This window comes from Ascaphus truei, chromosome 1, assembly GCF_040206685.1.
Source record: "Ascaphus truei isolate aAscTru1 chromosome 1, aAscTru1.hap1, whole genome shotgun sequence".
NCBI lineage: Eukaryota > Metazoa > Chordata > Amphibia > Anura > Ascaphidae > Ascaphus > Ascaphus truei.
Genome location: NC_134483.1, coordinates 339,895,474 through 339,918,383, shown reverse-complemented (window position 1 = coordinate 339,918,383; position 22,910 = coordinate 339,895,474). Strand labels below are relative to the sequence as shown.

Here is a 22,910-nt window from a genome sequence, read left to right as displayed (position 1 = left end):
CCTGTATTGTTATTTTCCATCGAAATATGGCAAAATAACAAACTCCAGCATGTTTGTAACAAGTTCTTTTTTTCCTCTAGGAAAAGCAAGACAAAGGATATCAACTTGTCACAAACAAATACACTAATCATATTTTACCTTGTGCTTGTTGTAGGTTTTGGATTTCCTCTTCTGCTAATTTTGGCTTTTCTATTATTTAATGCTATACTAACCATAGCTAATATTTTTTTTTCTCTCTCTACTTTCTCCGTGATTACAACACATGGATAGGGTACCTAAAGATGTTTGATATCCCCCCTGGTGCTAGACATGTGTTTATCCAAGAAGACGAGGCTTCTCCTCATTTTCTTGGTAAGTGTTTCTCTCCTGGAGGTTGGCCTCATTCCTGAAAGTTAACAGGAACCAACAGACATATTGAGAGGGGAAGACTGTGCATACAGGAACTGTAAAATGTATGTAAGCCTTTTTGTGTGGTTATGCATTGAAGTATGCATAGCCATACATTTTACATTATAGCTAAGCAATTATGCTAACGGTTGCTTTCACAATCACAATGCTTGAACCTGTATGCTTCTTGTCAAATTCATGACATTATATTAACGTTATAATGCAATCTCACAGCTGCAGTTTTATTTTCCTTAATATAGTATGTTGAAAATGTTGCAATAAACTATAATTTCTTTTTAAAGGCCTAATTGTTATGCTATATAATGTATATTTTAAAAAATTGCAGATTTTTATGTTCCCTTTTAAGAAAGCAGAACATTTTACACAGATATAATTTTCTCTTTTAATGCAATTGGCATCTCAAAATACGTTCGTTGTTTGCTGGAATGCTACAAATTTCTGACATTTCTTACTAGAGTAAGCAATAGTTTAGCTTCCTCTTGATTATTAAATAAATTGTTACCTTCTGCAAATTCAATAGCATGTTTTTCCTACTTAAAATATTTATAAAGAGGATTTTTGGAGAAACGTTTCTTTTTTTCTTTTAACAACTACTTTCTTTTCCTGCGGTTTTATTCAAAAGACCCTGGTGGGGATTGCACATTTATATGATGTGTGAGCAAAGCAAGCATATCTTGTTAACATGCACATTGTGTTGGTAGCTGCAAGAAAATGATTTTTGTACTGTAGGTTCACAGGTTCTTGGTGTTAATGAAGAGATGCAACAACCTTTATTGAACTACAATAAAAACTGTTGTATGTTATTTTTAATACCACTGAAAGATCTTGTTCATGTATTCAATTGTCTCGAAAATGTATGTTCAAACATAAATGTAGACTATTGTAAGGCCAGCAGAATGTAGAAGAGCCAATAAGCTACTCTCACTTTGAGTCTATTCCAGCTGCAGTAGTTGGGTTATCATCATACCAGTCCCCATGTTGAAATTATCTCTCAATAAATTAGACAACAAGTTTATGCATGGCAACCAAACAGTATGGCAAGTCAGCCGAGCCAAAATTCATTCGGTTGTTCCACGTCTCTATTCCACAGCAGTACTGACTAGCTACCAAACACCAGAACTATACGTAGAGGCATAATATTAATTCTATTTTTTAATTGTTGGTGGTATCCCACAACCTGAATGCTTCCATCAATTACACATTATAATTTGAATGAGTAGAACGTGTATTGTGTATTATGAACTAAGTAGAAATAGCCGTGTTTGTCCAGTTGCGATAGTGCAGATTAAATGAATACTTCAGTATTAGGTGATACCTTTTTTATTTGGACTTATAATAGATATTATAAGACAAGCTTTTGAGAGCTCTCTCTCCCTCAGGTCAGCAATAATGATTTACAGAGATTCAATGAGCTTAACACAGAGATAAATCACATCTGTGTTTAACTCAATATTTTGTAAATCAGAAATTGCTCGACCTGAGAGAGAGAGCTCTTGAAAGCTTGTCTTATAAAATGAATGCTTAGTCCAAATAATAAAGGTATGGCCTATTACTCATTTACTCTGCACTTTTGTGTATTACAATTTTTCACAAACAACATGTTTTATATAATTCTGTCTTCTTTTGCTTAAAAATCATATTTTGAACAGAACAAAAAAGACACAGCATATAAAGTACAAATACATTCCAGCCTCTTTCAGTAAACATTTCTGCCACATAACAAAATGAATACAACTTGAGATCAGACAAGAACTGTACAGCCCTCCTCGCCTGCTTGTGCCTGGGGAGGAGTTTCAGAGTTCCATGAATGTTTACCCTTTACCTTAGCTGCTTCAAGGTTTCTACATTGGAGAAACAGTGGCCAAAGTACAGAATGTTAAACTGACCAACTATTTTGTTGGCCTTGGGGAGAAATTCATAGTGCTCTGCTGCCCTCTCCAGGCACAGGACTATGTCTTGAACTGGGGCGGTGCTACTCTAGACTGAATTTGCACCTGGCAAATGTTCATCATTTACACAACTGGAATTAAGTAGCAGGAATTTCAAATATAATATAGTTTAGATTGAACAAGTCAAGTCATTTGTTCCGTAGAAGATAGCATTCACCAAAACAAATACCGTGTTGGCCCGCATATAGTGCGACCTCGCACATACCTGTAATATGTCCCTTACAGTTTTGAAGGTTTTAGAAAGGGGGGAAAAAGAAAGGTCTCGAATATACCTCAAGGCTTTTTTTCCTCCTCCTGCTCCTTGCCTGGGGTGTTTTTTTTTTATTTTTATGGGGCAATTATATTACTGTTTTAGCTCTTTTTTTCACACACCAACACAGACACACACACACACACATTTACCAACACAGACACACACACACTTACCCACCGACACACACACACACACTTACATACACAGACATACCCACACACACAAACACACACACACAACCAGGAGATCTAGAGAGGAGCAGCTCAGAGCAGGAGTGCCCAGAAGTTGTTAAGCAGCCTGACAGCCTACTCTCCTCCTCTCTCCTGCCGGCTACAGTACAGCTGTTCTTATCTGATCGGCTCCGCTGCATCCTCCTCTGATCTCCTCCAACTTCCGCTCCCTTCTTACCCGGCCAAACTGAGAGGATACCGGCTCAGGTCAGTCCCTGCAAAACCGGGACGTCTGGTCACTGTAGCCCGACGGCCATCTTGGATTTTTTCCCCAGTATAAATGCTAGACTGCAAATATAGTGCGAGTGCAGGGTTTGGAAGGGCAATTTCTGTCGGAAAAACCTTGCACTATATATGGGTCAATACGGTAATTTAATTAGAAAACAAAACATTAAAAAAGTTATATTCTTATAAACCTCTTTTTTTTAACACTGGGCAGCCATCAACAAATTGCATAAGACTTTATAGCAGGTTATTATTTAAGATGTGCTAATCTGCATTGTCATAAGGAAACTCCAATTCAAGTCAATATGAGTTTCAATTGGCACTATCACAGTTTAATAATGCAGCCTCGTAATTTAATGCAACACATTCAAGTGCTCTGCAAGCATAATGCAAAGTGTTGCAGACATTTCCAGCATAAAAGAGAATAACTTTGAGCAATAGAGTTTAGGAGAAAGGGCACAGATTCACTATATTTTCTTTTTCTGGTAGCCATTAAAAACCAGGCCACTGGACATTACATATTAAATGGGAAGGGAGAAGAAGCCAAGTCACGATCCTTCATAGACCTTGGTGTGGAATGGGAATACATCATTGAGGACGACATTGAAACCGTACACACGGATGGACCGTTGCATGATGCAGTTGTGGTGCTGGTATGCTATAGTTTGCACGTTTTATTGTTTTAGTATTATATGATTTATTATAGACTCTAATTAAATAATCACTGTAGCTTACCTTAGATAAATACTTTAAGATGTAGAGAAAGGGTGCTTAAGTTATACTATAGCATTTGAATGGGGGAGTTCTGAAAATGGAAATGCACTAGAGCATAAAGTAGAATAAGAAGGGGCATATATAAAAGGATAACAATAGAGAAATGTGGTAGCCAATGGTGATAAGGCAACAAATGCAGTACTGGGTTTGAAACTCTGACATACCATAGTGCTGCTATATCACCTTACCTATATTCAATGAATTCATTGATTTTTCTTTGCAACAATTAAGACTTATTGTGATCTCATTGAAACGGCACTAACCTTATGTCATAAATGAAAACTACCAATGCATACACAATGTAGGAATATATTTTTGTAACATTGCATTATATTATAAGCCCTGGATTTTATTAAAATAGTCATAGTTAATTAAGGGGAAGGGAGAAAAAAGGATGGCTCTTGCAATAGTCTTGTCGTTTTAAAAAGGTGCCTGGGGCTAATAAATTGAAAACAAACAAAAACTTGCCGAGACAAGAGCAGAACCCCTTTAAACTAGCACTCTATTGGTACGTGGTATGTTGTGTATGTTGACCCTGATGACGTCACCATAGTGCGACCTCGGTGCATAGCTCGGGCTACGAGATGGGCTTCCTCCAAAAGCTGATATACACTATTTTTATATTTAAATAACAGATACTATATAGTATGGCAGGGATACCAATCTAGGATCCCCAGTGAGGTCCCGCTACGTTATAATAAGGCCCTACATTCTGCCAAACTACTCTGAGTATATATTGCATCTATGGTCTGCATGATGCCAAATAGAAGCAATAGGCGACATTAAGAATACTATTCATGGTTGCATAAGCTTTGTTGCCTAAATACCATCAACCATAAAGGTATCTTTCAACAGTGAAACTACCACTTGTGGGATCATCATATACAGAACTACTTAAACCTTATCTAGGGAAACGGGCTGCATTTAAAATACACAGTGCTGCGTTTTACCTATGAAAACCAAAACTGTGGCCATGCATAACAGTCCATCCTACACCTCCTGATATAACGAGGTTAAAAGCGATGAAACTTTATTCCATGGAATGACTCAACTATTAGGAGCAACTGTTAGTTGCTACTAGGAGTAGTGTATACCTACATCCGTATAAGGCCATTATGTCATTTATAATTAAATTTTAATATAGGGATGATATATGTTGCATAACTAACTCTGACACGTAGTACTAAATTTAAACTTGCAATTATTTATTAGCAAATTATTCTAAGCTAAGCTAATAGGCTGGTTCGTCAATATAGGGAATATAGCCTAACTCACTATCCTTCTATCCTGCCTATTAAAAGAGAGTATCGATAAACACTATGGGGCCTATGCAGTAAAGGTTCCAAAAAAATATCACAAAAAGCAAAGCTGGGGCGCTCCCTAACTACCACCTGTGGCGTGTAAAAGTATAACACCTGTGGGCTAGTGTAGAAACCAAAGAAGTGAGTATATACTAGTCCTTGTCACAGTTCTGCAGCTTGACCAAGAAGAAGATGAAACCCATGATCTTCTTATAGCGGCGATGGATACGATGTAGCGGTCAGCGCAAGATGTTGATCTCAGAAAATAAAGAGATAATGAAAACACAGAAATTAGTGCATGTATTAAATGGACACAGTCTGTCCTCTTGTGCATAGGTGGAAGGGGGGGGAGGGGAAGGAGGTGGGAGGGGGGGAGGGAGTGAGAGGTATTAACTTGATAAATGACAATAAAAAAGTAGTGGAACAAAAATCATATATCTCAGTGACTCACACGGCCTTATGTGAGACCCTTCCCTCAGAGGCGGATGGTAAAATGGGTAACTACATATGAATACTCCAGCAGTAGAGGATATATAAAAATGGAAGAACAACTCACACGGCCTTGTGTGAGCCCCTTCCCTCAGTGAGTAAGTGCTGTCAGTCTTTTTATGATCAGTCACGTCTCCTTCTCATTATCTCACAGTGGAGACAAGGTGTGGATAGCTCCTCTCCCGGGTGCCCATATAACAAGAAATGGGCAGAGCCTGGATTAGTTACAATAAAATAATTTATTCCAGCAATAAAGATAAAACTTTGGAACACTCACACACAACGAAAACAGCCCAGAACCAGCCGTAGGTCTATCCGGTAGACCCTTTCCTTCCCGATGAACTCCCGCTGGCGCGTCCGACAGCAGGACCGGTGTCGGGGGATCTTGCCGGAAGTCCGGCGGCTGCCTGGGTCCTACACACAATGAGCACCGGCAGGGAACTACGCGTTTCGCAAATAATGCTTTGTCAGGTTCCACTACTTTTTTATTGTCATTTATCAAGTTAATACCTCTCACTCCCTCCCCCCCTCCCACCTCCTTCCCCTCCCCCACCCCCCTTCCACCTATGCACAAGAGGACAGACTGTGTCCATTTAATACATGCACTAATTTCTGTGTTTTCATTATCTCTTTATTTTCTGAGATCAACATCTTGCGCTGACCGCTACATCGCATCCAAAAAAATATCGCCAGGCCATTTATAGCGCCATTTTTTGGAGCGTTGCTATCACGGTATTCAGAAAGCCTTTATTACCTGTCATAGAAAAATTCCAAAAGTGCCAGCAATTGGATTGACCTTCTGAAAAGGCATTACCCGGTGATTCATTTCTGCTACAGAGAGAGCTGCTCAGAGAGAGCCACCTCTCCCAGCAAAAATCTCGCCCGAAAATGATGTTTTTTAATCTACATTGTATTACTAGTGTAGATTTGCAGGGGGTCTCCGGAGCAGAACCGTGTTGGTTTGAGGTCTGGGGACCCCCTTCTTCCCAAGATACAGGGCCCTTTATGAGGTGCTGTTATCTCCTATGCATGGGGATATCCCGATCACGTGACGCGGGACATTTATATATAATAATATGGGCATGATAATCCTCTATAGCACTCAATGGGCACCCTAATCAAAATAAATTAATGCTCCAAACACACAATAATAAAACATTACAAAACGAAAAAAAAAAACACAATTCACTAAATAAAAACACTAGCCAGCTAATCCAATTAATACAAGCAATAACCAGATCAACAATGAATTAATTCAACCATTGACCAATCAAAGCAATTAATAAAACAACAAGGAATTATTTCAAACAGTAACCAATCAAACCAATTATTAAAACAACTCAGAATTAATTGTAACAGTAACCAATCAAAACAATTAATTTATACAACAGCAATTAATTTATTGAAACATTAACCTTCAAAGAAATTAATTATTAAAAAGTATCTGAAACACAACCATTAAATGCATTAGCCAACAAAAGACATCATTAAAACTGCAGTTCAAGCTCCTAGTTTTTTTTTTTTTTTTTTACTTTAATAGTTTCATGTGGGCAATCTCTACTTACCTAAAGAACTGCATAGCTACCAGTCAATTCGTTCTCCGTCTATTGATCGGCAAAGTTTGGTGACATCTTTAGATCTGGGGAATGGTTGCTATAGCAACAAACATGCTTGTTAAAATAGAATACAAGAAAATTGGTCTTTCAAAGTTGTTTTTTTTTTTTAAACAGAAAATGCTAAAAGTATATTCTTACTACAGAACTGATTTATTAAAAAAAACACACATGCAGGATATTGCTTGAACTGCGGCTTTAATTAAAATCGAAAATCAATCGCCAACATTTTATTTAAATAAGCAGCAAAATACCAAACAATGCCATCCATATAATAAACTGACATCGCAAAAATCAACATGAATACAAAGCAAGAAATGCCAAAAAAATATTGTCCTAATAATCTATTGATCTGTACCCTAATGCGTTTAATGTTGTGTTTCGGATATTTCAATTTTACTCCTGCCGGATGGGATTGCCGCAGCCAATGTTCTTTTGTCTTGTAGGCAATTGTTTGTCTATTTAAGTAATAATTATTTTAACATAACTTTTACTATTAACTTGAAACAGTTATTTAGTTATTCTTTGTTTGTGTTTACTGTGTAGATATTTTTGGTTTGGTGCTTGGTGCTTAGTGCTATGTTTGTTAGGCCTCGGGCATGGTCAGCGCTTAGGCGCTGGCCCGTGCTGACCCGCACTGACGCTCGGCAGCGAGCCCCTGCAGCCGCAATGAGAGCGGCTTTAGCAGGAGCTCGCGCACGCTTCCGCAGGCATGCGGAAGCGTAGCTGACAATACAATATTTGTTTTGACGCTCATGGGAGCGCAGGGCCGGTCACGTGAGCGGTTCGCCCAACGAGGGCGAGCCAGCTCCGTGACGTCACTGACCCGCCCCTGACACGCCCCCGGATGGCGCGCGAACTAAGGCCAGGGAAAACACCCGCTTTCCCTCAGCCTCAGCGCGCCTCCGCAAGGCTGTAGTCACCATGGACTCAGCCGTAGTGTTACACTATGATTGCTCTTTGTGTTTGTTTGTATGTGCTGTGAGACTTCATTCAAGATCTACCCCGCACACTGATTGGATATCAAGGACTGGACCTTTATTTGGTCAGAGTTCACCACTGGTGATTTATGGGTTTTATATTATTATAGGCGCCGGTTAAGTGTATTTTTTTGATTGGTTACTGTTACAATTCCAAGTTGTTTTAATAATTAATTGGTTTGATTTGTTACTGTTTGAAATAATTCCTTGTTGTTTTATTAATTGCTTTGATTTGTTAATAGTTTAATTAATTCATTGTTGATCTGGTTATTGCTTGTATTAATTGGATTAGCTGGTTAGTGTTTTTATTTAGAGAATTGTTTTTTTTTTATTTCGTTTTGTAATGTTTTATTATTGTGAGTTTGGAGCATTAATTTATTTTGATTAGGGTGCCCATTGAGTGCTATAGTGCTTATCATGGCCATATTAATATATGGGTATGATGTACCACTATACTACTTAATGGGTATAGTGGATCTGGGGTGGGTGCTTAGGCCTCCCGAGTGGGTAGTGGGCAGGGTGGGTTAATCCCTTAATTACTATTCTGGTTATTAAACGCTAAAGTGATTAAGATGTTAGGGGCCATTAAATTGTATTTCTTATGTATGTATGCTTTATGGCAATGGAGGTCAGGGACCTGCTTTATCATGACGAGGATGCCCATCATATTGCTGTGGTAAGTAGAACTGTATTTATTTACTTTATTTATGCTGGTTAATGTTGTGTTTAATAATGGGCAAATAATCTATTATCCATATCTGGATAATAGTTATTTTGCCCATTACTGTACTGTAAGTGTTTGGGGGGGGGATTGATTGAAATGTAGGCCATGTTTTATTTGTTGACATACAGGGTTGGAATTTTAGGTCTGCGGGGACCTATGGAGACCACCTGAGGAACCCCGGAAACCCACAGGTACCACCTGCGTACCCATGGGGGACACCTGTGGGGAAGAACCGGGGGCTCTGCAGGCCCGCAGGTACTATCCGAGGGCCCCTAGACCTCCGTGGGAACCATCCGAAGGCCCTCGGACACCTGTGGGGATGACCTGGGGACCACCCAGGGGCCTCAGACACCTGTGGGGGTGACACCTGTGAGCCCACCTGTGGACCCTATTGTGGCCCACGGTGACCCGAGGGGACCTCCTGGATGCCAACGGCGCTTAGTGGGGACCAACCGGTGACACCTGTGGGCTCCCCCTCTGGTGCACTGTGGGGCCTGCGGACACCCGTCGGGCCCACCGGGGAGCCCCGTTGGTCTGGGGTATGAATCCTGTATGTTAAAAAATAATTAATGGTTTTACATTATGGGGGGCACGGGGGGTGTTTATTAAATATTGCTATGTTTATTGTGGCCTAGTAGGTGGGTATTGGGGCTATTGTGTGTGTATTGTTTTTATTGTGGGTAGCGGGGGGGTGTGAAGGGGTATTAGCCCCAAGGATTGGTGTTTAGGCCTTGCGGGTGAGTAGCAGGTGGGTTAACCCCTATATTACCGTAGCAGTATTAACTGCTAAGCTAATGGAGGGGTTAAGTCCACCCGCAACCGCCCCCCCCACAAGGCCTAAACACCCACCAGGAGCCAAATACCCCCTTCACCCACCCCCACTACCCACAATAAGCCTGGCACGGGTGGTTAACACCTTCATTGCCTTAGTGGTTAGCCGCTAAGGTAATGAAGTGGGCTGTAAATGCATTTTTCCTGCATCGGATGCATGCCGATTGGTATCAGCTCTGGAGACTCCCGGCATCAATCCTAGCAGGAAAAATGTCCTCAAAAATTCTAACTTCCGTACCGCTGCCTTGTCGACGCTTCTCCCCACCAACTTGCCAACTTTTCCTGGCGTTTAGATTTGGGGACAAAATCGCCATTCTAGGGCCGCGATAGGCAGCGATAACCTACTCGCGGCTACTAGAATCGCGCGTGTTTATGAACATTCTGAAAATTGTCAATAAGTGGCTTATCGCCGCTCAGTCGGCGATTTGATTTTGTTCAAAAGTGTTTTTGGCGATTCAGGCATTTATCGCCCACTTATCAACGCTTTCTGAATCAGAGAAGGCATTTTGGGCGATAAGTGGTCGATAACTGACTTATGAACACTCACTGCATGAGGCCCTATGTACTAAATATAAGCAAGAACCATTATACACTATCACATGTATTCACCACCTCAGCATCAGTGTTCTGGTATCAGTGAATTGTGACAGATTTATTAGCAGACTGCTTGATACCAACATACAGTACAGGTTTACTAATATAGGCAATACATCTCAGCCATCTAAAAACCTGATCCTGTTTACCATGGGTTAAACCCAATAAGCAACATCCATACATATTGGTTTCAACACAGTGGTTGCTGAACCTTACCCCAGTCCATCAGGGGTTTATACCTACAACTGTGGCACACATATTTTCCCCATTATTAATTGTGTTTGTACATTCTGTTTCTATTTGTCTGTATGTTTAGTTTTGTCCCATTTATTTTAACTATTTGCCCATTAAATGTTACATTTTAATTCAGTCATAATTCTACCAATAGAGTGCTAGTTTAAGGGGGCTCTGTTCTTGTCTCGGGATGTTTTTTTTGTTTGTATTAAAATAGTGACTCTTAAAGTCAACACAAGGAACCTAGAAACATAAATGTATCTAAAATATAATACCAATAGTACACGAGTATAAAAGCATGTAGGTACTAAGCCATTACTCCCGCACTGTTGAAGAAGATTTTGTTTAATTGTGTAATGATCTCTTTATTGTAACGGTTTCCTTTTAATATTTAGACCTGTCTGTTCTAGAAGGCCATAAGTTCATTGTTATAGCACCTCTGACATTAAAATAGAAAGAAGATGATTTAAATTGATGAGAGAGATGTGTCGACATCAAGAAAATGCAAATAGGAGTTTCTGTGACGTATTACTCAATTTTCTGCTCGCATTTACATCAAATGTACAGTATAAAAGTGTTTCTTATATTTGGCGTAAAATGTTAAGCAATGTGACCCACAAGTATTTTTTAAGACAATATAAGATACAAATATGATGCATAGTTTGCTACAGTACATCTCATCGTGTAACTCCTCCCTCACTTATCCTATTGTCACTCACCGCAAATTGCAGGCGGCGCAAAACTAGGAACAAAGCCCTTGATACATTGACGCAAGATGAAAGTGACACCATTTGTGTCAATTGTACTATACATTTGAGATTTTTGGAATCCAACACCGCTAAACAAGTAGCTAATAACATCATGATAGATTTTGTTCAGATTTCAGAGATTCGGGGTGTTGGATTCCCAAAAACGGAAAACACCATCTGGTAACATTCATCAAATGTATTTTTCTTTAAACTTTTATTGATTTACTTCATTCACTAAAAAAGTTGTAAACGTGTGGATCTAATCAGCTCTTCCTTAATGCTCATTAGCAGACTGACTGTACCAAATGCATTTTAGTGAGAAAAAAAACCCACCACGTTTCTTAAAACAAATGTCTAACTGTGTCATATAGATTTATTTTATATTTTTCTTTCTTAGGCCCAGATCCACAGAAGGTTGCTAAGCTTTATCACACCTTTACCCCATTCATATGACTGGAAGCTGAGGCGTGCTAAACCTTTTGTGGTCTTGCGTCTAAATGTGCTAATTTTCAGGCCCTGTGAGAATATAAACAATGTTATTACATTATAATATACATTTGCTCTGTATTGTCATTTGTAAAGGTTATACCCCAGGAGAATGACACTAAGTCCAGCTTGACTTATAAATATATCATTCATGAGGACTCTGTGCCTACAATAAGTAACAACAACGTGCTCCAGGAAGAATTAGACTCTTTTGAGTGGGCGTTAAAGAGTTGGTCTCAGTGCTCAAAACCGTGTGGCGGAGGTAAGGAATTTACCAAAACTTTAGTTTGATATTATTAACATGTAAGGTATTGATAAAATAAACAATGGAAATGTTAGTTATGTCATTCAAATGGTGATTTCCATTTTTAAAATACACCTACTGTAAGTTTAGTAGTTTAGCTAACTCTGTTAAGAAAGCATTACATACAGTAAATATGAGCTTCTTCCAGGGTGCTGTTTCTACAGTGAAATGTACAGTACTTCGGGTTCGTAACGTCACAGTTTGATATCGGTTACCTATGATCCACTTCGAGTACTCCCTGGCACTCCTGGCAGCATCTGAGCAGTTAGATCGGAGCCTGTTCGAGCTCATATCCACTGCTTTGGGTGCTTTACTAGCTATTTTGATCCAACTTCTAGCGGTGTTATCTATGCCTCTACAGACACCTGTGTGTCAGCTCTTCTTGTTCCCGCTGCTCTCATCAGAAGGGTTCCCGGTGCGCACCACCAGAGTCCAGCAATCAGCTGCGGTTTACAGAGACTGGCGGTCTGCAGCACCTGAGTGTGAGAGATCTGCTAAATTTTGTATCTACACTGGCGACACACTTTATTCGAGCTTGGCTAGTCCCACGAATTCGGGTATACCCGGGTGTATTGAGGTTTGTGACTGTTTTCTGCCCGAGTACATTGAGTTATTTTCCAAGCAGGGATTGAAGCATTTTATTCCCGCTGGCTGCAATACTGCACAGTATATATATATAAACTGCATTACAATTCATGAATTTATGCCATCTGGTAGACACGCAAAGCATTGCAGCCTATTAAATCCTAATCATTATCATTTAACAGATCAGCCGCCCATCAGCCAGGCATGAACCCAGGCTGGGAAGGCAAATGCAACGGGGCTTGTCAGAGGTTAGTAGTGGCTTATTCCAGGTATCTGCCAGGTACATACCGGGTATTTGCTCGAATAAAGTGTGTCGGTGCAGTACAGTATGTGGTTTAAATTGCCCGTGAACTCAGGCGTCCCTCTGCTCTAACAGTTGGGGGTGTTCATCTAAGCCGTGCGACATGTTCGGAATAGACATTCATTGTAAAGATCAAAAGCGAATTAGCTAATCAAGGTCCAACTATCCTGCTCTTCAGTGAGTTTGACTGCATAAACCACCCTAGCATGCTAACAATATCTGTTTTATACAACAATACAGGTGTTTAAACCATGTGTTTTAAAGAACTGTCGTAATTTTCGGTATTTAATTAATACACTGATCTATGATCAGTCTTTTAAACTAACAAGTATTATAGTGGTGAAATAATTGACCGCCAAGTATAGCTTTTATTATAGTCATATTCTATTATTGTAACTACTGATACTTAGTTCACTGTCTCTACAGAACTATGACACTTTCTTTGCTACATCTGCTGCCTTATAATAGTATTTTAAACATTATGTAACTCCCTTTACTTTGATCTAGATATGTTAGCATTACCAACTGATTAGTAGGTTCTAGCGTGGTTAACATTTTTTCAGCAATAAGAATGACGGTTACATTGTACCGCAAAAAACACTGCTATATCACAATAGTGATTGATTTGCCTTTTAGCTCATTGAGCCAATTCACCACCACCTAATCATAGTGCCTAATTGGAGAACTACCTACTAAATAGCACTTAGCAAGGTGGTTAACATTCATTTCTTCTGATTACTATTTAGGATGCATGCCACATCCTGCTGAAGGATTTATATCAGCATTTGGAGGGATGCGCCTTCAGAGGCTAACAGTAGTAATTTAGTTTTAGTATTTTGTTGTGTTGGAGATCTTTCTGGTCATATTATAGACCTATCCTATTTTAGGTACATTATCTCTGTACTGCATTTTAATAAAAGTTAATTATTACATTTTTATCAATTATCTTGTAGTTCATGATTATGTGGTATGCAACAAGAATGAGATTTCTATTTTTGATGTAAGACTTCAGTACACTTTTGCTATTTGCTGTTACCTCCTAGGTCGCACTCATTGCCAAATCTGTGTATTTAATTACTGTAGGTTGAGCAAGGTATTCTATAATCATTGTGCACTATAATTAAACCTACCAGCACAAGTGCCACTATACATCTTTTTGAACACTTGTTGCCAGCTTCGCGCCACTTTGAGGCAGTAAGATAAGGATATGAAGGATATATATATATGTGTGTGTGTGTGTGTACATATATATATATATAGCATACGGTGTCTAGGAAAAGCTATTTACAAAACAGGACAGATGCACAAATCTCTTGCTCAATACATTCAAAATGTAATACGGATCTAGATATTAATATTTTTTTCTAGCTGCAAAACTGGGGCAGGGCCATTTCCAGATGTATCAAAGAAAACATTTCCATTGCTTTTAATAAGATACTTTAATAAATCTGGTGCTATTCTGTGGGCCAATATTCTCCTATTTTTGCTGCTAGCAGACTTGGATAAATAGACCCCATTGTATTTAGGGCATATTGGAGTGTGCGTGTTAAGGCTTTGAATAGTCACTTTGCCAATGTAAACCGAAAACATTATTTTTTATATTTTGCACTACAAATATTTTTTTCTGTGTTTACACTTTAAGGTTTTCAGTACACAAAATATGGATGTCGCAGGAAAAGTAATACCAAAATGGTTCACCGCAGCTTCTGCGAAGCCAATAAGAAGCCTAAGCCTATTCGCAGAATGTGCAATCTTCATGAATGCACACAGCCAGTGTGAGTTCTAATTCCATTTAACTTCTCTTGTTGTATCAGGATAGGAAGGCAAACAAGCAATAAAAAGTAGAAAATCAAATAGGCTAATGAATGAACATTTACTTGTATTGTGTTAATCTAATCTCTGCCAATTGGATCTGCAATGCATTGCTTTGTAATTTGTTATATTGCTGTGACAGTGTGCTCACCACAAACAAGGAGGGACTGCAGGGCTGAGGTGGGAATGGATAGAAACGCCACCCACAGCCACGAGGGCGCGTCTGGAATGTAGGTTGGTTGAGGTAGCCGGGTTGGAGAGGTACAGATCGTTGCAGGTACTATTAGCCGAGGTCTGGGTTGGAGAGAGGAGAATGGTCATTGTCTGAGTGCCAAAGTCAGGGTTGGAGAGGTGTGGATTGTCATAGATAGCCAGGCTCAGGAGTACGGAAGAGTGGTGTCCAAAAGCGAAGCCGGGTCAGTACACAGAGCGAGGAACAGCAAGACAAGGCAAGACTGTGGAGGCAGAGAAAAGGTAAACACAGTGCAACTATGATTATGCTCAGCCAATGTGCCAGTGGCACAGCTGAGCATATATGAGGAAGAGGCACCAATGAGAGGAGAGGTGGAGAGGAGGCGTGTCCTCAGCGCAAGCGGAGATTGGGAAGTGGTGCAGGAGCCAGGTGCTGGCTAAACTATTTGATGAGGTAGTTGACGCGGAGCTTGTGTGCGGTGTGCATGCGTCACGTGCGCGCATTGCGCCGACGCTGACCGTGCGCAAGCGCAACCTTGGGGCGGGACCCTCCGCCTCTGTTTTAGGCAGAGAGCCGGATGCGTGCCTGCGTGCAGTGCTCCTGAGGGCTGACGTGGGTCCCGAAGACATGCCGCAGTGAGTGGGGGCTGTGATGCTAGATGGAGGTAAGGTAGGAGCACGCCCAGGGCAGCGTGACACCCGGATCCTTACAGTCCCCCCCTTCTCCTTCAGGAGCAACCTCTTCGTGACTCCAGGAAGGTTTCATGGGATACCTCAGATGGAACCGTCGAAGAAGTCCTGGTGCATGGAGACGGTGATGGGGAATTCAGCACTATGGATTGAATCTCGTATTCTTGTTGCCCCTGTACGAGAAGATGTGCTGGAGGTGAGGAAGAGTCGGGAAATTAAGAGCTCTGGAAGACTGGTTTCAGTAGAGAAACGTGAAACACTAGAGGAATCTTCATTGACAGAGGAAGGCATAGGCGATATGCCACCTGATTGATTCTCTCCACTATGGGATAGGGTCCAAGGAACCTGGGTGCCTGTTTGAGCATAGGCCCCTTGAGGCGTCTGTTGTTGAACCATATCCACACCCTGTCTCCTGGGCTAAATTCCTGGATCTTGCAACGATGGAGGTCTGCCTGGAGTTTTTGTCTAGCGGTTGCAGTTCTAAGATTCTCCTGGATACCTTTCCATGAATCCTGTAGGAGATGAATTCTGTTATGCGCTGCTTGTACCCCAGGAGAGGAAGAGAGCATCAGAAGTTGGGATGGATGGAATTCATAATTTATGAAAAAGGACAACTTTCGGGTGGATTCGTTGCGCAGCGAATTGTGTGCAAATTCGGCCCAGGGAAGAAGATCCGTCCAGTTATCCTGGGTGTCCGAGACGAAACAATGCAGTTACTGCTCCAAAGTTTGGTTGGTTCTCTCCCCGTCTGACCATTGGTTTGGGATTATACTCTGAAGAAAAATGTAATAAGATGCCCATCCTTTGAGAAAAGGAATGCCAGAACCTGGAAATAAATTGTGACCCTCGGTCGGAGACGATGGTTTGTGGTACCCCATGTAGGCGAAAGATCTCCTTGACAAAAATATCAGTGAGCTTGGAAGAATTAGGAAGACCTCTCAAAGGGATGAAGTGTGTCTGCTTGGAGAAGCGATCAACGATGACAAGAATGGTATTCATCCCCTTGGAAGCAGGTACAGTAGCTCTACTATAAAGTCCATAGACAAATAGTTCCAAGGGCGATCTGGGATGGGACGAGGTTGTAAGAGTCCAGGTGGTTTGCTCTGGGACGTTTTGTTTCAGGCACACGAGGAACATGTCTTGACAAATTCTTTAATGTCTCCTTGAATGCAGAGCCATCAGAAGGTTCGTTCCACAACATCGGTGGTTCTTCTGGTACCTGGGTGTCCAGAAGATTTGGAGGAATGACCCCACTGTAGGACTTTCCTACGGTATAGTGGTGAGGTGAAAAGGCGACCCTCTGGAACTTCGAGACCCTCTGGAATACGGGATTGGTCCTGAAGAATGTCATCCAGTACGTCAAATGTGTTAGCAGAGAGAATGTACTTAGAAGGAAGAACTGTCTTTGGGTGATCCTCTGACTTATCTTCGGCTAGAAACTGACATGAAAGAGTATCGGCTTTCAGGTTTTTGGAACCTGTACAAAGGAGATAATGTAATTGAAGCGGGGACAAAAGAGTGACCAGCAAGCTTGACGAGCGCCTTCTATATAGAGCAGATTCTTGTGATCGGTTAAGATGGTGATAGGGCTCTCCGTACCTTCCAGGTGCCTAAATTCTTCGAGAGCAAGCTTGATAGCCTGGAGTTCCCAGTTACCCACGTCATAATTCTTCTTGGCAGATTTTTTTTTTTTTTTGGAAATAAAGGCGCAGGGTGGAGCCTGGCCTCAGGTGACTTTCTTTGGGATAAGATGGCTCTGGCCCCGACATCAGACGCATCCACCTCCAAGGTAAATGGTAGCTTGGGATCTGGATGTATGAGGATAGGAGCCGACATGAAAGATCTTTTTCAGGTGGTCGAAATCATTAATGGCGGCTGGTGGCCAAGAAGCAGACTTCGCACCTTTCTTGGTGAAGGCTGTGATTGGGGCTACGGTAGATTAAAAATTCCGGATAAATCTGCAATAATAATTTGCGAAGCCCAAAAAATATTATGGCATTGAGCGTAGTAGGCCGATGCCAGTCTAGGACTGCCTTGAGTTTAGCTGGATCCATGTTGAACCCAGAGTCGGAGATGATATATCCCGAGAATGCTGTAGATGTTCGATTGAATTGGCGTTTCTCCAATTTGGTAAAGAGATGATTTTCACGAAGGCGTAATAGTACCTGTTTCACGTGACTGATGTGTATTTGAACAGACTTGGAGAAAATCATTATGTCTTCCAATTAGACAATAAGGAACTGGTTGAGAAGGTCCCAGAAAATCTTGTTGACAAAGTCTTGGAAGACGGCAGGAGCGTTGAAGAGACCAAAGGGCATGACGAGGTACTCATAATGACCATCTTGTGTGTTGAAGGCTGTTTTCCATTCGTTACCCTGGCAAATTCTCACCAAATTGTAGGCCCCACACAAGTCCAACTTGGTAAAGATGGTTGACCCTTGACGGCGGTCGAAAAGTTCTGAGATCAATGGTAAAGGGTAACGGTTCTTGAGGGTAATCTTGATAAGCCCTCTAAAGTCGATGCATGGGTGAAGAGATCCGTCTTTTTTTAATGAAAAAGAATCCTGCTCCGGCTGAAGAGGACTTCCACATGAACCCCATTTTAAGATTTTCTTGAATGTATTCGTTCATGGCTTTAGTCTCCAGGAATGAGAGTGGATAAGACCTGCTCCTAGGAAGAACAGAACCAGGCAAAAGATCGATAGGACAATCGAAGGAGCGGTGCAGTGGTAGAACCTCAGATCGTGCCTTGTCAAAAACATCCCGAAAGTCCGCGTATATCTCGGGATGCAGACTTGTCTCTTCTCCAGGGGTGACCAACCCACATATCTTATGGACTGGAACCACACAGCTCTTAGCACAAAGGGTACTCCACTGGATAGGTTCTTTATTGGTACAGTAGAGTCGATGCAGGGATTATGCCGTTAAAGCCAGGGAAGGCCCAGGATCACTTGAACCGAAGGGGTGTGAATCACATCCAGATGGATTGCCACCTTGTGGTCCTTCCCTGTCAGTAAGTGGAAGGGAATGTTCTACAGGGAAATGAAGGCTGGTTGTAATGGTCGTCCGTCGATGGCTTACAATCCTACCAGAACCCTCTTGCGGATAAGCGGGATGTTGTTCCTCTCTGTGAAACCCTGGTTGATAAAGTTGCCTCCAGACCCTGAATCCACAAATGCCAGCGCGGTGGCCTGAAAGTTCTCACCCGTAAGAGAAACTGGAATCAAAATCTTGGTCGGCAAGATCTCTTTGGTGATAGGGGATATGGAGACTGTTCCCAATGAGACTCCCCTGGACCTCATTGGGAGTTGGCTTTTCCTGACTTGTGGGGACAAAGGAGCACTTGATGCCCGGGATTGCCACAGTACAGACAGAGTCCGGCCCTGCGTCGGCGTTGCTTCTCAGAGGGGGACAGTTTATTACCACTGAGTTGCATGGGTTCAGGAGAGTCGGAGTCAGAAGCTTCCGACGTATCAAAGAGGAGAGACGACTATCTGGGCACCAGTTGGCGATGAGGGGATCGTTCGGACCTCCTTTCTTGCAAGCGTTAGATCTTCACGAATGCAGACAGTGATACGTTCCTCAAGATCCATTGGGCGCTCTTGTACAGCGAGTTCATCCTTTAGTGACTCCGAAAGACCTTGCCAGAAGGCTGATGACAATGCTTTGTTATTCCATCTGGTCTCTGTGGCAATGGTACGAAACACCAGGGCGTTTCTGGCGACCGGACAATTTCGCTGGGAGATATGAAAAAGAGAAGAGGTGTGTCGAAGACTCTACGGAACTCCCTGGTGAATAGTCAGATGTCTTGCGTTAGGTCCGACCTTTGCTCCCAGATGGGGGAAGCCCAAGCCAGGGTGTCGTCTGTGAGTAGGGAGATGATGTATGCCACCTTGGATCATTGGGATGGAAAGCGAGAAGGTACAATCTCAAACTGAATGAAGCATTGGTTTAAGAACCCTCTGCACCCGAGGGTCTCCAGCATAGCATTCGGGAGTCGTGGTTCAGAAGAATTGGTAGTAGACACAATGGTGGGAGCAGAAGCAGAAGAAACTGGGGATGGGAGAAGGAGTTTGTGCCTGGACAGTGAGAGAAAGAAGGTTCTGCTGTAGCAAGTCCATCCGTCGGTCATTCTGCTCTAGATACTTCTCTAGTTTAGTGAACATGTTGGCGTGTGAAGTCAAGACTTGCTCTACCTCAGAGGGGCCCATGTTTGTAAGGCTAAGCATACTGTCACGGTGTGCTCACCACAAACAATGCGGTACCTCGGGGCTGAGGTGGGAATGGATAGAAAGGCCACCCAAAGCCACAAGGGCACGTCTGGAGTGTTGGTTGGTCGAGGTAGCCAGGTCGGTGTTGGAGAGGTACGGATGGTCAGTATACTTGCCTAGGTCTGGGTTGGAGAGGTACGGATCGTTGAAGGTACTGTTAGCTGAGGTCAGGGTTGGAGAGGTGCGGATTGTCATAGATAGCCGGGCTCAGGAGTATGGAAGAGCGGAGTCTAAAAGCGAAGCCGGGTTGATACACAGAGCAAGGATAGCAAGACTGTGGAGGCAGAGAAGAGGTGAACACAACACAGCTATGATTATGCTCAGCCAATATGCCAGTGGCACAGCTGAGCATATATGAGGAAGAGGCACCAATGAGAGGAGAGGCAGAGAGGAGGCGTGTCCTCAGCGCAAGCGGAGATTGGGAAGTGGTGCAGGAGACAGGTGCTGGCTAAACTATTTGATGAGGTAGTTGACGCAGATCTTGCATGCAGCTTGAATGCGTGACGTGCGCGCGCCGCAGCTGACCTGCATGAGCGCAACCTGGAGGCAAAACCCTCCGCCACTGTCCTTGGTAGAGAGCCGGATGCGCGCCTACGCATAGCGCTGCTGATGGCAGACGCGGGTCCCGAAGACGTGCCGCAGGGAGTGGGGCCGTGATGTTAGATGTAGGTAAGGCGGGAGCGCGCCCGTGGCGGCGTGTCTCCCGGATCCTTACAATTGCTTTCTAGACCCTTTAATAGAGAGGATATTCATATACCTTTTGTCTAATTAATGTATTTGTAGGAGATATGTAGACTGGGAAGCACAGCATTTTTCTATGGCTATCCACATGAAGATTTATCTTTTTTTAGAACCTTTTTTGTAGCTATAATTATAGATGTCTCTGTGACCAAGTGGTGCTAATTCATGAGTATCCGTAAGGTTTGGTACTACTATATATGGCTGTTAGTCTACAGTCTGGGTATATTTCATGGACCATTAATTACTGTACTTTTTGTTTCATCTAAATAATTAATCAATTATACGTTTTCTAGTTCTCATCGGTTGTGTTTTATTCTCCTGTTAGTTGGATAGCAGATGAATGGGAGCACTGCACAAAAAGCTGTGGAGGTTCAGGCTTTCAAATACGGGCAGTGCGGTGCATTCAGCCACTTCATGATGGTACAAATCGTTCAGTTCACAGCAAATACTGCAATGGAGATCGCTCTGAAAGCAGAAGACCGTGCAATCGAACACCATGTCCTGCACAGTGGAAAACTGGTGCCTGGTCTGAGGTAAGAACATGAGGATGTCTTACTGTATTTAGTAACATCTTACAGGAGTGAGATGTTAAATGCAAATGCAATGAAAAAATTAAAAATTGCAGGTGCACCATATCATTTAATTATTTATGCAATCTCCAATACTCATTTTTTTTTAAATGTCTTGATCCCCAAATCTGAACTTTCCATGTCATTTGGGATGCACTAGACACTGATGCTATGATGCCAGCTTTCACGAGCACAAATAATCCTCTGTCGGATGATGCAGGTTCCAATTTAGGATCTGAATAGTTGGCAAATGAAATATGGACATTGAATAAGGCATTAACTAGAAATGTTTAAATGTGCTTCTCTAAATCTTTAACACATTTGTCGTTAATTACGTATTTTTGCAGAATTTTCGTGAACGGGCACATTGCTCAATTTAATAACAAACAAACAATTATAAACCCTCTAAAAAGCGCTAATCTACAATGTGAATGAAAAGTGATTACAAATTAAGGTGAATAGCCCTAAAGTGGTCAACAAATAATAAAAGCAGCCTATGGGACAAAAAAATCAACAGGCTATTCCAAACCCGTATGAACCAAAGAAACATACAAATAAATTGTCCCAGGCGCTGTGAATAAAGTCCAATGAACCCCAATACCGTGAACCAATTGGGCAGTCTTTGGTAAGGCTTCCTATGCCAGATAGATGATCCTGATAGTTTGGTGGACAGGCAGGGGTGTTGTCTGATCTGGTATTATGATGTTTCTGTAATCATAGAGAAAAAAGACAGCAGGACACGCACATGGCGTGGTATGGCTTTTTTCAATCACCCCCCTGCTTAGAACCCTGAAATCCTACTTACAGGATGAGGGCTCTCAGGTACAGTTGAGAGAATCTGTGCCTCACGTCTCCATCCCTCACAGCGTCTCACGGATCCACGTGGTCTGGTCTGCAGGGATCCCCTTACTCGGCGTTGATGGTACCAGGAATGGGGTACTCCAGCACTCCCACAGATGATATCATGCGGGGGGAGGGGGGGTTGGAGACGGGGAAAGATTGTGGAAATAGACTAGTGTGATAACGTACAGGGTATTTATTAACACACACAAACACGATAAAATCACACTTACAATATAAAAGATTGATGAGCTCCACTCAAAATGCCGTCCGCAGCTTGTGCAGATCCCAATGTTGCTCAGGGAACGGTCGCCACACGCTGTACTCGATTCCGGATCTCGAGTGACGTCAGCAGTGGGGCGGACCGGGACTCTCCTCACACTAGGAACTACGGGTGCCCGGGCAGCTCAATTCACTAGGCTCCTCCTCCCTACGCGTTTCGTGACGTGTTGTCACTTCCTCAGGGGATATTGGAGCCTAGTGGATAGGCTATTTATGCTAATTTCAGGTAGAGAGCCCTCCTATAAGTGGGACGGACTGGGCGTGATTACAATGAGTTACATTCAACTGCGATCGTGGTAATGGCAGATTGGGATCAATGTTAAAACATACATCATCAATTTTGGACCCTTGTCATAGCATATGGTTTAAAAAAACAGCCTACATTTCTAGTGAATTGATTAGTAAATAAAACATCTTATTGATCAAATCTTAGGAAATCACCTTGATGGTTTAAAAACATCTATAGTGTATAAGAGATCATTC

General features: G+C 42.1%; 1 protein-coding gene across 1 annotated transcript in view; it reads left to right on the top strand.

The window, feature by feature from the left end:
- ADAMTS3 (ADAM metallopeptidase with thrombospondin type 1 motif 3) overlaps positions 1 to 22,910 on the top strand; it is a 233,316-nt gene that overhangs the window by 178,094 nt on the left and 32,312 nt on the right. Inside the window, exons 16-20 of the mRNA XM_075608092.1 lie at positions 271 to 351; positions 3,555 to 3,718; positions 11,937 to 12,102; positions 14,673 to 14,805; positions 21,062 to 21,269. Of these exons, the coding sequence (XP_075464207.1) occupies positions 271 to 351; positions 3,555 to 3,718; positions 11,937 to 12,102; positions 14,673 to 14,805; positions 21,062 to 21,269 (752 nt within the window). The remainder of the gene's footprint in view (positions 1 to 270; positions 352 to 3,554; positions 3,719 to 11,936; positions 12,103 to 14,672; positions 14,806 to 21,061; positions 21,270 to 22,910) is intronic.